The sequence below is a fragment of the Rana temporaria genome, chromosome 5 (assembly GCF_905171775.1).
Source record: "Rana temporaria chromosome 5, aRanTem1.1, whole genome shotgun sequence".
In the NCBI taxonomy this organism is placed as follows: domain Eukaryota; kingdom Metazoa; phylum Chordata; class Amphibia; order Anura; family Ranidae; genus Rana; species Rana temporaria.
The window spans coordinates 314,039,888-314,056,776 of record NC_053493.1 but is presented as its reverse complement, the minus strand read 5'-3'; the positions used below and the strand labels follow the sequence as shown (position 1 = coordinate 314,056,776).

Here is a 16,889-nt window from a genome sequence, read left to right as displayed (position 1 = left end):
CGATTGTGTCAGAACGCGGTGACGTTAAAATATAACAACGTGCTGAAAAAAATTAGGTTCAATGCTTCCAAGCATGTGTCGACTTGATTCTGAGCATGTGTGGATTTTTAACTGATGGACGTGCCTACAGACTATCATTTTTTTACTATCGGTTAGGTATCCATCAGATACCGTATTTATCGGCGTATAACACGCACAGGCATATAACACGCACCCTAACCTAACTAAGAGGGAAGTTTCAGGAAAAAAATGTTCCACAGCCCCCTGCGTATAACACGCAGGCAGAGTTTACCCTCTATTTTCAGGGTAAAAAAGTGAGTGTTATATGCCAATAAATACAGTAATTTTAAAACAAGTTCCATTTTTTTTAACCTATGGATAAATAACCTATGGGGCTCACACACGATCGGTTTGGTCTGATGAAAACGGTTTAGTTAAATGTGAAAATCAGAGCTGTTCTTTCACATTAGCAACCATGTAAGGTCAGCAGGTTTGCGGCGGCTTTTAAAATTTAACATGTAAACAGTCCGTCAGATTTACATATACTGTATTCAAGCGCCCAGAGGCGATTCAGTTCGCATGTGTTGCGCTATATAAGTTTCTCACTCACTCACTTAAGCACATAAGCTCCGTTTTGTGTTGAAAATAACTTTAAATAAAAAAATTATTGACAATCGTGAGAGAATCGTGATCTTCATTTTATGCAAAAGAATCGCGATTCTCATTTTTCCCAGAATCGTGCAGCTCTATACTACTTACAATTTAAAAATACAAATAATAAACTGTTTATATTTAAGAACAAGAAAAAAAAATGTAGTTCACATTTGTGCATACTCACTTGCTGCCTGCTTTGGCATTCTACATGACAGCTAGAATTTCCATTATCTAATTGAAATACTACTGATAATGGCACCAATCTTTTCTTTACTGGTGAAGTTGAGCAGTAGGTCTTATCCTCTGTATCTTCATTCTGGTTTGCTATAATCTTTTGGCTGTGGTATGTGTTAATGATGATAGACATATCTTCATCATAGAGAAATAATTTTTGCCTGAAGGAAGGGAAACAAAAAACAATTTGTAAGTCTTTCTGCTCAGTTTAAGACCTTGTAACAAAGCAACTCGCAGTAGATCCAAGGCCCCTTTCACACTGCTGCAATTTTGCAGCCGTGATTTTGACACATTTTCAAGGGAATGCCTGTATAAACGTGAGGTCCATGGACCTCAACTCGTATCAAAAGTTGGACCAAAATAGTACAGGGACTACTTTGAAGTCGGTAAGACTTGAAGTCACACAGATATGAATGGTACTCATTGGAACTCATGGGGTACAAGTCGCACAAGTGTGAAAGGGGCCTAAGCAAGTAAAATTAACTAAACTCAATTCTACCTGAGGTTACCCAGCTAAATGGGTACTATGTAAATACAATAGTAATCCAGACAATCTTTACCACATCAACCAACAAAGGCCAAATAGGTGTGGGCCCATAAAGGATTACAACAGCATAAGCGAAACAAATTGCGCTGGAAAAGAACTGCAAATGAACTTCACTGACAGAGAAAAGAGGACATTTAGGCCCCATATATACTGATGCTGCTAAATGGACATTTAGAGACAGTTGGACACTTTTTTCAACTGCCCCCGAACTCATTGAATGTGATCTTATGTGTAAATGTACACAGACTTGTTTAATGTAGTTTTTAGGCAGTTGCGTTTATAGGCCTTTTTTTGTTAAGGCAAAAAAAAAAAAATAGTTCAGACAGCGAAGTGTTTCCGAAGTTTCAGATGCCAACCGCTTCAAAACGAGATTTAGCAGCATTTCGTTTATAGGCGTTTGTTTTTGGCCATTTAAAAAATAAATCTTTTTTTTTATTTAAACGCTTCTAAACGCAAAACTATGCTAACCTCGGCATGTAAACGTGGCTAAACAGACGTTTTAAACGTGGGTTACTATCTGTCAAGTTTAATCGTTCAGGAGAGGTTGCAAAAACGTCCCATGTACATGAAGCCTTATGCCACGTACACACAACCGTTTTTCGGGTTCTAAAAAAATGATGTTTTTAAGGGTCTAGAAAAAACAACGTTTTTTTAAACCCGATTTTTTACACACGATTGTGAAACAAAATGCTCTAGCAAAGCGCGGTGACGTACAACACGTACAACGGCAGTATAAAGGGGAAATTCCATTCGGATGACGCCACCCTTTGGGCTGCTTTAGCTGTTTTCGTGTTAATAAAAGACGATTCACGCTTTTCTGTCTGTTGCATGATGAATGTGCTTACTCCATTACGAACAGTAGTTTTACCAGAACAAGCGTTTCCGTCTCATAACTTGCTTCTGAGCATGCGCAGATTTTTCACGTCGTTAAAGCCCACACACGACCATTTTTTAGAACCTTAAAAACGTTATGAAAAAATTGAGCATGTTCAAATTTTTTTTTGCCCATTTTTTAGAACCCGAAAAACGTTTTTAATGACATTAAGAAAAAACGTCATTTTTTTTTTAGCTCGAAAAACTGTTGTGTGTACGCGGGCATCAGGGCTGGTTCACACCACTGGCTGCAATAGAAAGCATCCGCTGGTGCACTGTAGGATGAAAGCAGTGCCGAAGATTTTTTAAGCAATCTTTTTAAATGTCACAGTGACCTTTTATTATTAGCTGCAGCACGATGCAAGGCGGTGATTGCAATGTATTGCATTGTGCTAAAATCAAGTATAGCAACGCAGAACTTTATTTCAGCACACACCATTGCAATGTGGTGGAGTGAACTGGCCAGGTTCAAGTAGGTCAGGCATTTTGCCCAGTCTTGCCCAGCGCAGTCCTACCATACCTGGTGTGAGCAGGCTCTTATAGCTACATAGATGGTGAATGCCACAAATGCACCTCTGTGGCCCAGTCTCAGAAAAACTGTACAGTATATTATACATTTTAGAAAGCTGAAATCTATGGCAGGACTGACGTTTGGAATCTACTTACATCCAAGGACAACACAGAAAGGTGCACAACCTGGAGCACAAAGTATGGAACTCTAAGTAGATGAAAATCACACAGTGGTATGGTGAATCACCGTTCACCCCATTTCCTACAGAAAGATTTGCTTTTGGAGAAAGCCAAAGGATGCCCTAAATCTACAATTATTTTGCCAACTGAGTAGGGAATTTGCAATGGTATGAGATGACATATGTGTGCAGTAGACAATGTTTTAAAAAAGAAAAGAAAATCACTGTAAGCATAATGGAAAGCATCAACACATACAGCATAAATGATATGGGTGTAAGTAGCAATAGGCATCCACCTCCAGCCCACCCCTCAAAATTGTAAAAAAAAGAAAAAGAAAAAATGGTCTTTCTGAAATATGGTGACCCTATTCCTCCATAGGTCTTCAATATAAACATTATGTCCTTTTGTTGATCCTCTCTGAATCTTGTAAATAATACCTTTCTTGAAAATACAAGACAATTGCCAGAACAATTGCAGAAACTAATCTTTGTTTCCAAAATGCCCATTATAGTAGTGATTTCTAGCAGCCTCATTTAATATGCTTCCAGGCTATGACATCTCCTATAGCATGTCTTCAGTCTCCAATGACTTCTATAGCATGTCCAAAGTTTTATAAAATTGCTGCAGTAGAAACTCCTCAAAATACACATCAAGCACATTCTAAATGCATACTCTGCACATTTTCCATTAACAGTCATTAAAAAAAAAAAAAAAAAAAGAGAGAGACCAAGTGGCTGTGGTCAGAAAGGGGTTGTTTTTAGTGTCTGGTGGTCCTGGAAGAGCCAGATTTAATTTTGGACAAGCATTTTCAGCCTTACCTTTCCTTTCCTAAAGACTCTAGTGCGCCACTTAGTCGTGGTATACACGGTCACAAAACAAATACTGGATACTCTTCCATCTAATGCAACTTAACAGTCCATTGCTAAAGCATGGAAAAAGCCTGGAGATTATCAAGCTGAAGTTAAGGGTGTATGAACGAGTTACCCGAAAAACTGAAAACTGTAGCATTCTTACCGATTCCCAATAAAAAAAATCTTAAAGCCCTGTTATATATTACCTACCCTGGATCTGGCTACCCTAAGCTACCTTCAGGCACTTATAGTGTTTGAATTTAAGCCCAGAAGGAAAACTGCACCCTGTCATCTCCCAGCTATCGTCTTCCCCCTTTTCCATATCCTCCTTGTGTTCCTAGTTTACCTTTACAACCTTGTAATTAGGCGAGTCTCAGTACAAAGCACTCCAACTAGGATACTGGAACTGACCAACTGGACACGGAAAATGTCAAGGCTAGCCTTCCTAGTTCAGTTTAATGATGACAAATGCATGTTTATGTTGCAATTATTTGGACTCTGGGCAGGCAGCATTCTTTTTCTTCAATTCACTTGATAAAAATATTAATATTGCAATAGAAAAAAAAATAGATTGAACAAATCTGAATACAGTAAGCCTTTTCAACAGAACTGAAATGAAAACGAACATTGCTGGAAACAGAAGTCTATACTAATCTGTTATGGTCAATTAACATTTTAGCCACTGTGCCCAAAATCTACTCAAAATGCTTTTCATGTGCAGATCCCAAAACCCCACGCAAAGAACAAAAGGATTGAGAAAACAGATCTAAAAAAGATGAAGCATCAGCACAAAAAAAAGTCTAAAAAATCCCAGTAAGTTTTTTTTTGCCATTTTTGTCCCACTGGGACAATATCTGTGCTCCCTGTCCCATAGCCAAACAGGAAGTGAGAGGAAATCCATGCAAACTAAGGTCATCTTTTAGGGGCACCAGAACTAGTGTCCCCATTGAAAGATTTGCCCTGTATTACTTTTATTGGGACAACGCAAACATTTTTTTTATTTACTTTTGCTTTTAGTGATAATAGTAAACATGACAAATAGAAAGGATGATTCACCCCAACGGGGAAACAGACAGCAATAAAAACTGACAGGTGTTCTAATGAATTTCCAAAAAAATAAAAGTTTGCCTTTAGTTATTCTTTAGCCAGCTGGCGACCAGCCGTCACAGTTATACTGCGGCAAGTTGGCTCGGCTGTGCGAAGCGACGTATTGGTATATCAGTTCGTGCACTGGCTTTTGTGGGCACGAGTGATCACCACTAGTGTTAACCCCTTCCCTGTCAGTGCCATTTATACAGTGATGAGGGCATAATGTTTATAGCACTGATCAATGTATTGGTGTCACTGGTCACCAAAGAGTGTCACTTAGGGCCAGATTTGTCCGGGGCAATGTCAAAGTCCCACTAAAAATTGCAGATCGCCGCCATTACTAGTAAAAATAATAAAAAAAATAAAAAGTCCCTAAATCTTTCCCCTGCCAGACCTTGCCGGAAAGAAGTCTCCCACGCGCATGAATGGGAGTGATATTGCGGCTCCAGCCACTCAGAGCGCTGGAGCCGCGATACCCGGAAGACACGCCGAGGCAAGATGTCATCTCCCTTGGCGTAGACCAGGTAAGTTACCAATGCTTCGTTCTAAGGCAAGTATTTCATAATGAGCTAGTATGCGGTGCATACTAGCTCATTATGCCTTTTGCTTTACAGGGTTATAAAAAAAAAAAAAGGTCAGCGGGTTTACTACCGCTTTAATGCATTAAGATTAGGGATGAGCTAAACGAAGATCAAACATTATGGGCCGTTCGCGACAAATTCGAGCGGCGCGTCATGGCCCATGATGCACTGCATCATCGCAGTGCATTGCTGGCTGATGAATGGCCAAACATGCTTTGGTCAATATCAGCGCCGTCAGGGTGCCTTTGGTCAATTATGGCTCAGGGGGTTAAGTACACACCCCAAACTATATAAGGCTGCCTGCACGTCGGCCTTCTGTAATGTGTACCTGGCGGAGAGAGAGATAGATAGATAAAGAGAGAGAGAGAGTCATTTCATTTAGTTTAAGCAGTCAGGCGATTCAGTTAGCTGCAGTGTATTAGAATTATATATATATATATATATATATATATATATATATATATATATATATATATATATATATATATATATATATATATAACACACACACACACACTGTATAGAGTTTAGCTTGATCTCACTGCATATACATATATACATCCCGGCTTTGTGTGTGTGTGTATAATATATATATATATATATATATATATATATATATATATATATATATATATATATATATATATATATATATATATATATATATAAGTCTTGGGTTTTAGAAACAGTCATTCGGGATGAGGTATCTACCTGCACATAAACGGTAAGTTAGTAACCAGTGCTGCACAGTATATTATAGTATCAAAGTGCAAGAGGCTGGACCAATGGTCCTACAGTATCAAGAAGTACTAAAAGGAGGAACAACAACTTAAACAATAAGAAAATAAAAAAAAATAAAAGAGCATACAACCATCTCTCTAATGAGAGTAGATGACATTCCTCTCCACTATGTCTTGAATACCTTTCCATGATACACACCACGTAAAAAAAAAAAACATGGTTCGTCAGAGACATATTATGAAAAGCCGTTACCTTACACTTGCAAAAGTCTATCTTTGACTAGTTGTGTAAGACCCAAACCGGGAGTGTCAAGCCACGACTGCCACATCGAGTAAATTTTTTTTAGGGCGTTCCTATGTTGATAAGTGAGTTTCTCACGTATCAGTAGACTGTTGACCATTTCCACCCACTGTCCCCCCGTTGGCACCCTAGGAGATATCCAAAGCCTCGTAATCACCTTCCGGGCTATATATAGAAGACAGATTATTGCCGTGTGGCCATTAGGTGAGAGCAAGGTTATCTCCAGTGCACCAAGCAGACACAATTGGGTCGTGTGGTACCGGTAATTGGTACGCCTATGAGATGGTAATAAGAACATAATTCCAATACCGGAAAAGTTTTGGGCACTTCCACATCATATGCAGTAGGTCCCCTTCATGTATGCAACACTTTGGACACAGTGATGTATCCCGACATCCCCATTTATGTAGGTGGACTGGCGTCCTGTACACTATGTAGCAAAAATAAATGAGAAAGTCTGCGGGACGCAGAAATTGAGACCAATGGGGCAGAAGTAAGGCACAGTTCCCAAGTTTCCCCGTCTATGGGGCCTAAATCTTTTTCCCACCCCTTTCTGCATGGAAGTGTAGAAGCATTGTGCGTGGCACTAAGCAGTCTAGCATAAATCTTTGATATCATACCTTTCTTATCTCACTGTATCCAGTTTAGCTAGATCTCACTGCAGACCGTTCCTGGTGTACTGTTTCTAATAGACTTCAGGCAGGCAGTTGATTCAGCTAGCTGCAGTGCATTTTATTTATACATATCTATATCTATAGAGAATATATTATATATATAGATTATATATATATATATATATATATATATATATATATATATATATATATATATATATAGATATAAATATAGTTGGTCTAGCTAAGCCTATACCTGACTGTAGGCCATTCCTGGAGTATGTGCGACTCAGTGAGCTGCAGTGCATAAGATGGTACCCAGGTTGAGGACAAAGGCAGTAACGTGAGCCCAAAGAGGGGGTGTCCAAGAAGGACAAGAAACTGGCAGTCATGTTCCACCAGCTGCAGCATACTGCCAGGTTTGCTCCAGTGGCGAGGAGGGAGGGGAATATGAGGTCACTGACTATGTGGGTGCCTGATAGGAGAGAGGAGGAGGCACATCTCCAACGAGGCAGGATGCCCTCCAGGGGCCAGCTTAAGGGCAGCTAACCGACTGCATCACACTGCAGAGCTCCGTATGTGCAGGGCGATGCTGACTTTGCACGTTTTTCCAAAAGTTCTTTGGTGTGGGCATTTTTTGAGACGTGTGTAGCAGATCGCACCATTGCTGTTTGCAACATATGTCTGAAGCGTGGCCAAAACAGCAGCCGCTTGGGCACCACATGCTTGACCAGACATATGTCGAGATCCCATGCAGTCCTCTCAGAAACCTGCACTGAGAGGAATGAAGGCGTAGAATTCGGTGTCCCAAGAACATGCGGGCAATATGCCATCGGTACACCTAAATCCAATTGTAGCAGGCAAATTTCCCCTACCCCAGTTGCTAAACGGTCGAAAGAAATTTGGTCCCATCCACATGCCCAGCGGCTGAATGCTAGCTTGGCTAAATTGCTAGCACTCCAACTGCTGCCTATTCAGCTGGTAGACTCTGCCCCCTTTCGAGAATTTGTGAAATGTGCGGTGCCCTCAGTGGCATGCTCCCAAACGCCATTTTTTTTCCTCGGAAGGCCATTCCGGCTCTCTACCGGCATGTGGAAGACAATGTTTTGGCCTTGTTGAACAGGGTGGTCAGCGGTAAGGTGCATATTACCGCTGACTCATGGTCAAGCAGACAGGGACGTTATCTTTCTTTCATGGTGCACTGGGTAACTCTGCTGGCAGCTGGGAAGGATGCAGGACAGGGTGCAGTATTGTTGCAGCTTGTTCCACCAGCACGCCTCCAAAATGCTGGTAGTAGTGATTCTGCCACATCTCTCTCCTCCACCCCCTCCTCTTCTTCCTCCTCTATGGCCTCTTCCTGTGCAGATTTGTCCTCTGAACCAGCGGTGCTGCGTAGGTGTTCTAGGGGCTACGCAAGCACTCGGGCAAAAAGATGCCATGCAGTGCTCGAGTTGGTCTGCTTAGGGGACAGGAGCCACACTGGGGCAGAGATTCCATCAGCTCTGCAGGGGCAGGCTCAGTGGTGGTTGACGCCACCACAGCTTCAGCCAGGAATGGTTGTTTGCTTCAATGGCACCAACCTCCTCTCCGCCCTCCGACAGGGACACTTGACCCATGTGCCCTGTTTGGCTCATGTCCTTAATTTGGTGGTGCAGCGGTTCTTGTGCAGGTACCGGGCTAACAGGATCTCCTGAGGCAGGCCAGGAAAGTCTGTGGGTATTTCCGCTGGTCATATAATGAATGTGCTCGGCTGGCTGACCTCCAAAAGGAATGCAACCTGCCCAAGAACCGCCTCATCTGTGACATGCCCACCAGGTGGAACTCAAAATTGGCAATGCTGCAGCGGCTGCACACGCAGCAGAGGGCCATCAAAGAGTACCTGTGCGAGTATGGCACCAGGACATAGTCAGGGGAGCTTGACTTTTATTCGCCACGCCAGAGGGTAATCATCAAGAATGCTTGCACTGTCCTGTCACCATTTGAGGAGGCCACCAGGATGGTGAGCAGTGAGTGCATGCATCAGTGATACTGTCCCTCTTGTCTACCTGTTGGAGCACATGCTGCGTGGAATAATGGACAGGGCACTTGAGGCAGAACAGAGGGAGGAAGAAGAGGACTTCCTTATCTCTCAAGGCCCCCTTTATCCAGGCAGTATTCCTGCGGGCTCGCCAATCTCACAGGAAGAGGAGGAGGATGAGGATTGTGTCAGCATGGAGGTGGAGCCCAGCACTCAGCATCAGTCTTCAAAAGATCATATTCAGTCCTCAGAAACCCATGGACTTGTACGTGGCTGGGAGGAGGTGGCTGCAGATCATGTTGTCCTTATTGACCCAGAGGACTCCGGACCGAATGCCTCAGCAAACCTACGCTGCATGGCCTCCCTGATCCTGCAAAGCCTGCGAAAGGACCCTCGGATTCTCGGTATCAAGGAGAGGGATCAGTACTGGCTGGCAACCCTTTTTTATCCACATTACTAGGGTAAGGTTCCGGAACTTATCCAGCTTTCGCAGAGGGAGCAGAGGATGAAACATCTTCGGGAAGCCTTGCAGAAAGGTTTGTGCAATGCATTTCCAGAGCCTGGGAGGTTACCATTTCCTGGTCCTCCTAAACAACGTGTTGCTAAGGCTTCGGTCAGTCACAGAAAGAGCGGTGGAGAAGGTGGCCGTCTGACCGATGCGTTCAGACAATTTTTTAGTCCAAAGGTCTGATTGGCTAAAGCAATCAGCACCAGTGTCTGATTTACATGGTGCAGGAATACCTAGGGGCAAGATCAGACTTGGAGACCTTTCCAACCGAAAATCCACTGGCTTACTGGGTCTTGAGGATGGATCACTGGCCAGAGCTTGCACAGTATGCAATTGAGCTACTGGCCTGTCCTGCATCCAGCATTCTTTCGGAACACACATTCAGGAGGAGCTGGAGGCTTTATAACTGATCACAGAGTGCGCCTGTCCACAGACTCGGTTGATCACTTCACGTTCATAAAAATGAATCAGTCTTGGATCACCAGCTACCAAGCACCTGATGCTGATGTTACCGATTATTTTTTTTAAATGAGATCCCTTGAAGACCTATGGTGATGCTGAGTGACTATCCTGCTATGCTGAGTGACTATCCTATTCCTCCTCAATGTTCATGTTGATAGCTTCTAAGAACATTTTTGGTTCTGGGCACCACCAACAGTGGCTAAAGCCCAATGTTTCCGCCCCTGTTTAACAGGGGATTGTAATTACAATCTTTGCTGTAATATTTTCAGCAGGGCTTGTTCCTGCGCTCAACTAGAGAATCTGTGAGGCTTTACAGTGTTGTGTCACCACCACCTAAGGCACACGTTTTCTGCCCGTTTAACAGGGGATTGTAATTACAATTGTTGCTGTAATATTTTGCAGCAGGGCTCGTTCCTGCGCTCACCTAGAGTATCTGTGAGGGGTTGCAGTGTTGTGGCACCACCAAAGGCCCAATTTTTCTGCCCCTGTTCAACAGGGGCATGTAATTACAATTCTTGATATATTTCACAGCAGGGCAAGTTCCAGCACCCACCAAGAGTAACTGTGAAAGAGTATAAAGGGCAGGCCATATAGTATATACAGGTGGTCCCCTACTTTCAAAACATCCAACTTACAAACGACTCCTACTTACAGAGGGAGACAACAGGAAGCTAGAGGAAATCTACCCCTGGGAAGGGAAATTTTCTCCTGTAAGAGTTATGGGAAAAAGATGTCTCCACTGATGCTTTATCACCAATCCTTGTTTCCCTAAAAAAAACAAATTTTCTAAATCCAATTGTCATTGGGACAGAAAGTGAGGTGAAATCTTCTGAACAGGGGCACAGACAGCAAAACAAATGTTACAGGGGTGATGATAACCCTTCCTTATAATATCCAAAAAGCTTAAAAATATATTTTTTGGCTGGAGCTACACTTACAAAATGTATCTGTTCCAAATTACAAACAGATTCAACTTAACAAACCTACAGTCCCCGTCTTATTTGGACCGCCTGTATACTGCTGTTCAGAGTATATAGGGCCTGGGGGCCCCACGCCTTTTATTTTTTAAATTTGGGTTTGGGGTTCTCCTTAATATCCATACAAGACCCAAAGGGTCTGGTAATGGGCTGGGGGGGGGGGGGTACCCCATGCAGTTTTTCTTAATTTTCATCCATATTGCCGGGACCCGACATTACATTACAATCGCAAGCAGTTTTGAATGACTTTTATTCCTTTAGAAATTTCATTTTGTGCAGGGACTGTTCGAAACACGGGAGAAATGCGCCACTTCACAGGCATACTTCACAGGCATACTATAGACACTGCGTTGCTTTAACTGACAATTGCGCGGTCGTGCGACGTGGCTCCCAAACAAAATTGGCGTCCTTTTTTCCCCCACAAATAGAGCTTTCTTTTGGTGGTATTTGATCACCTCTGCAGTTTTTAGTTTTTGCGCTATAAACAAAAATAGAGCGACAATTTTTTTTTTTTTTACTTTTTACCATAATAAATATCCCCCAAAAATATATAAAAAAAATGATTTCCTCTTCTACATATTTTTTGTTAAAAAAAAATCGCAATAAGCGTTTATTGATTGGTTTGCGCAAAAGTTATAGCGTTTACAAAATAGGGGGTAGCTTTATGGCATTTTTATTAATATTTTTTTTTTTACTAGTAATGGCGGCGATCAGTGATTTTTTTTCGGTACTGCGACATTATGGTGGACACTTCGGACACTTTTGACACATTTTTGGGACCATTGGCATTTTTATAGCGATCAGTGCTATAAAAATGCATTGATTACTATAAGAATGCCACTGTCAGGGAAGGGGTTAACACTAGGGAGCGGGGAAGGGGTCAAGTATGTTCCCTGGGTGTGTTCTAACTGTAGGGGGGGGTGGACTCACTAGGGGAAATGACGGATCGCTGTTCATATATTGTATGAACAGACGGTCAGGCATTTCCCCCCTGACAGGACTGGAAGCTGTGTGTTTACACACGCAGCTCCCGGTCCCCGCTCTGTAACGAGCGGCGGGCACGCGCACGGGAGTCAGGAGCGCCCCTAGTGGCCGCTAGGAGAGCCGACGTTATACTATGTGCTCTCGCACAGGAGAGCCGACCTGCCGCCCTAGAACTGCAGCGGCTGGTCGTTATGTAGTTAAGCATCATTAACCACTTCCATACAGGGCATTTTCACCCCCTTCCTGCCCAGACCAATTTTTCGTTTTCAGCGCTTTTGCACTTTGAATGACAATTGCACAGTCATGCAACACTGTACCCAAATTAAATCTTTATGTTTTTCCCCCCACAAATAGAGCTTTCGTTTGGTGGTAATTTGATCTATGCGGTTTTTATTTTTTGCGCTATAAACAAAAGAAGAGCGAATTTTTTTTAAAAAAAAACACAATATTTTTTACTTTTTGACTTAATAAATATCACAATTAAAAAAAAAAAAACATTTTTTTCCTCAGCTTAGACCGATACGTATTTTACATATTTTTGGTAAAAAAAAAAAATATCTCAATAAGCGTATATTGATTGGTTTGCGCAAAAGTTATAGCATCTACAAAATAGGGGATAGATTTATGGCATTTTTTTTTTACTAGTAATGGTGGCGTGATGGTGTGATTTTTATTGTGACTGACATTGCGGCGGACATATCGAACACTTTTGACAAGTTTTTGGGACCATTCACATTCATACAGCGATTAGTGCTATAAAACTGCACGGATTACTGTGTAAATAAGACTGGCAGGGAATGGGTTAACACTAGGGGGCGCTGGAGGGTTAATACGTTCCCTAGGAGTGATTCTTACTGTAGGGCAGGGATATGGGGAGGGGGACTCACAAGGGGAGGAGACCGATCTGTGTTCCTCTGTACTGGGAACACACATCGGTCTCCTCACCTCTGACAGGAGGTGGATCTGTGTGTTTACACACACACACACAGATCCACACTCCTGTGTGGATTACCGGCAATCGCGGGTGCCCGGCGGTCATTGCGGCCGCCAGGCACGCGCACCGGGTCACGAGTGGTGCCAGCGGCGCGCACGCCCTAGATCGCCAGGAAAAAAGGATGTCATGACGTCCACCCGAAGGGAGGGGCGGTTCCTGCCAGCGTAATTTTATAATGGCCCTGTAAGGAAGGGGTTAAAATCACTGCTCCTGAAAAAACATCTGTTTTAAAAACGTGTACTTGCATTGATACATGTCCCCTGGGGCAGGACCCGGTCCCCAAACCCTTTTTAGGACAATAACTTGCAAATTAGCCTTTAAAATGTGCACTTTAATTTCTCACGTTCGAGTCCCCTAGATTTTAACAGGGTTCTAATGTTCGCGCAAACTTTCGGTCCGTTCGCATGTTCTGGATGCAAACCGAACCGAGGGGTGTTCAGCTCATCCCCAAGATAAAAAACCTGTGTGCAGCAGAGTCCATTTCGATATAGCGATGTTGCAGGAGAGCACCATTGGCTCCCGCTACAGTCAATAAAAGTCTGCGAGCAAATGGGGAGAGGGGGCGGGTGGGGCCTAGTCACGGCTCTATGTCTAAATGCACTATGTCTGCGGCTCAGCTTAGGTGCCCCCATTGCAAGCTGCTTGCTGTGGGGGCACTCGTCAGAAGGGAGGGGTCAGAAGTGACGAAAATGGACCCTAGAAGAGGAGGATCCAGGTTGCTCTGTGTAAAACCACAAAACAGAGCAGGTAAGTATAACATGTTTTTTATTTTTAACCAAAAAAAAAAAGGAGAATTTAATATCACTTTTAGGAATGACTAATATAAATTTTGAGATTGTCACATCTAGCCCAAAGAAGAAATGTGCTATTGCGGCCTGGACAATATCCAATAATGGCAAGCTATATAATAATAGTCATCAATAAAGAAGATTTTTAACTTTCAGTAAAATCTTTTTCTTGGAGTACAAAAGGGGCACAGGATGAAGTAATTAAGGTACTTTGGGATTGCCAAAAGTAGTCCAACTGAGGGGTGAAGAACATGGTAAACAAAAGACTAACAGGCCCATGAAAACCATCAGTGTTGCCTGAAAAACCTTAAGACCAAAGTCAGCATCAGCCGAGGCCGGCTTGTAAATCTGAGAAACAGATGTCCGAGGCACACTGAGCTTAATAAACACCACTTTTACAGGTGAGAGTTTTTTTTCTTCAGCCTGTAAAAGAACCTCCATGTTAGCCTATGTGTCTATGCACATATAGGCATTTACAGGCATATTAGAAGAGGAACATTTAAAGGCTGAAAGCAAAACCATCAACACCGCATTCAGGAGAGGAGCATTTGAGCAAAAACGTTAGACGAGCCTAGCATTAGGGCGTTAATGCAATCCAATGATAAGAATGAATTAATATTGTAAACCATCACATTTTAAAACAACCCATTCAGTTTAAAATAGAAATGAAAGGCAAAACATTTTTGTGTATAGATATATATAAAAAAAAAAAAAAAAATTATAAATACTTTTTCCCCCTTGTTTTTTTATAAAAATATCACATTCCCTCTATTCTCAGCTGCATAAAGAGCTGGGGGAGGAGAAGCAGCAATACGTTGAACTTCCAAGTGAAAGGCTGTGCAGGGGTAGGTGTGTCAGGACAAATCTGATCATTGGAGGAGGGCAGGCTGAAATCCCAACAAAGCTAGATAACTGACCATGCTGTGTTCTATGTAGTGTGGTCAGTTATTAATAGGAAAACAGAGAGACTGGCAGGAACACCAGGGATTTAATTTAAAGGAAGCAATGCAAAGAGAACAGGATACTTTTTCATACAAGTAAATGGTACAGCAGGCACACATCAGGAAATTGAAATGCTGGGGTAAAGAAACACTTTAATACTCACGCCTGATGCTCCTAAATGTATGTGCATTATGTGCCTTTAAGTGTATTTTTATAGCTGCTTTTTCCTGCCAAGAGTAAAAAAGGCATACAGAGGAGAAACTCAAAATGTCTTGTGTGCATGAGGCCCAAGACTGCCAACTCAGAAGCATGCCTCTCAACAGTGATAACAAAAAAAGGTAACATTATGAGTGAGATTTGACAAAGGAATACCCCCAAAAGGTTCAAAAGGTAGTTTGTAACAAATCTGAACCAGGGGAGAATCCATGGTCTCGCAGCTGAGAAAGTCTGCTTGCCAATTTTTCAATCCTGGGATGTGCATGGCAGACTGGACTGGAATGTGAAGTTCTGCCCAAGTGAGAATCTGTTCTACTTCTCTTTGAGCCGGAAGACTTTTGGTTTCTCGTTGATGGTTGTTGTAAACCACTGTTGTGGTATAGTTTGACTGAATCCTGGTCAGAAGACCTCACAGTCAGGAGGTCCAGCATTCAAGGGATAATCGCTCTGAGCTCCAGGATATTGATTAGGAGACAAATTTCCTTGGGCAAACAAATTCTTAGCACAGAGTATTGAGGACACCTCCCCAGCCAAACAGATAGCTATTCCACCCTAAAAACCTTCCAGACCAGTGGGGGGGGGGGGGGGGTTTCCTGACTCTAGCACTGAACTTGCGATACACCAGGTCAGGGCAAGCAAGGTTGTGTGGGCTTGTCCCACATTGCAACAGTCAGGCATTCAATTTGGTATATAGAATTGCCTTGAGGCGGCAAACATCTTGAACTTTATAGCCCGAGCATGAGAGAGCCCAGAAGTAGTTCTGTGGCTTTGGTGAGGACCCGGAGTGCTAGGGACAGAGCAAAGGAAAGGGCAACAAACTGCTAATGTTGTGTGCCTACTGCAAAATACAGGTGGCACTGGTGTGCTAAAAAGATGGAGACATGCAAGTAGGCATTCTTCATATCCACAGAGGACAGAAGGTCTCCCAGGTGGAGGAAAGCAATGCCTGACCTAACTGATTAATAAAGGACATTTTTTACCTGGATAAATGTGTTTAGTGCATCAAGATCCATTATGAGGAGGACGTACCCTTTGGCTTTGGAAACGGTGAACAGGTTTGAATAAAACCCCTGGAACCTTTCAGTTTCTGAGACAAGGGCTAGGACACACTTGAAAGAGAAGCTGCATCAGAGCACCGTGGAAGCCTGCCAATCTTTGACAAGTTTCACAACACGAAGGTGGTTGGAGGCAGAGAAGGCAATTTGGCAATTCCAGCTTGTAGTCTATAGATACAAATGTTCTGGATCCAAATGAAATTAACCTATTTTAGTCTCAGAAGTAAATCGTTTTTCAGATTGAGGTTTTGGCATTTTTTGGGGGGCAGCATAAGGGTACTCAACCTCTCTAACATGCCCTCCCAAAGTGTATTCACAAAAGCACAAAAGGGTTGCACTGTTTCACAGCCCAACATGTGTGCAAAAGTGTTCTCTACCATTAGAAATGCACTTTAAAGCCCATCTTCAAGATAGAGTTCAGCCCCCTAGCTGATCACTGGAATGCCCTTTTTACTTATCTGAATCCATTCTTTTGGTTTTCACATCACTTACTACATGGCAGACACTTGTTATCCATCAGCAGGATTCCCTCAGGCTTCAGAAGGGGGGTGATGTCACAAAAAAAATGTGGTTCTGGGTGCATCTGCAGCACTGTATTAGTGGTTATCTGCACACAGTAATGATGACAGCAATGGACCTGACTTAAAGGGGAATTATGGCCACGATCTTTTGGCCATACTACTTCTGTAGGTCACAATAATGCACTTGGCTCTGCACTCCTGTGACCCTAGATTCAGCTGTCAGCTGACCTCACAGACTCTGCAGGGATCTA

General features: G+C 42.7%; 1 protein-coding gene across 1 annotated transcript in view; it reads right to left on the bottom strand.

The window, feature by feature from the left end:
* Positions 1–16,889, bottom strand: part of SPIDR (scaffold protein involved in DNA repair) — a 761,161-nt gene that overhangs the window by 401,092 nt on the left and 343,180 nt on the right. Inside the window, exon 9 of the mRNA XM_040354167.1 lies at positions 839–1,049. Within this exon, the coding sequence (XP_040210101.1) occupies positions 839–1,049 (211 nt within the window). The remainder of the gene's footprint in view (positions 1–838; positions 1,050–16,889) is intronic.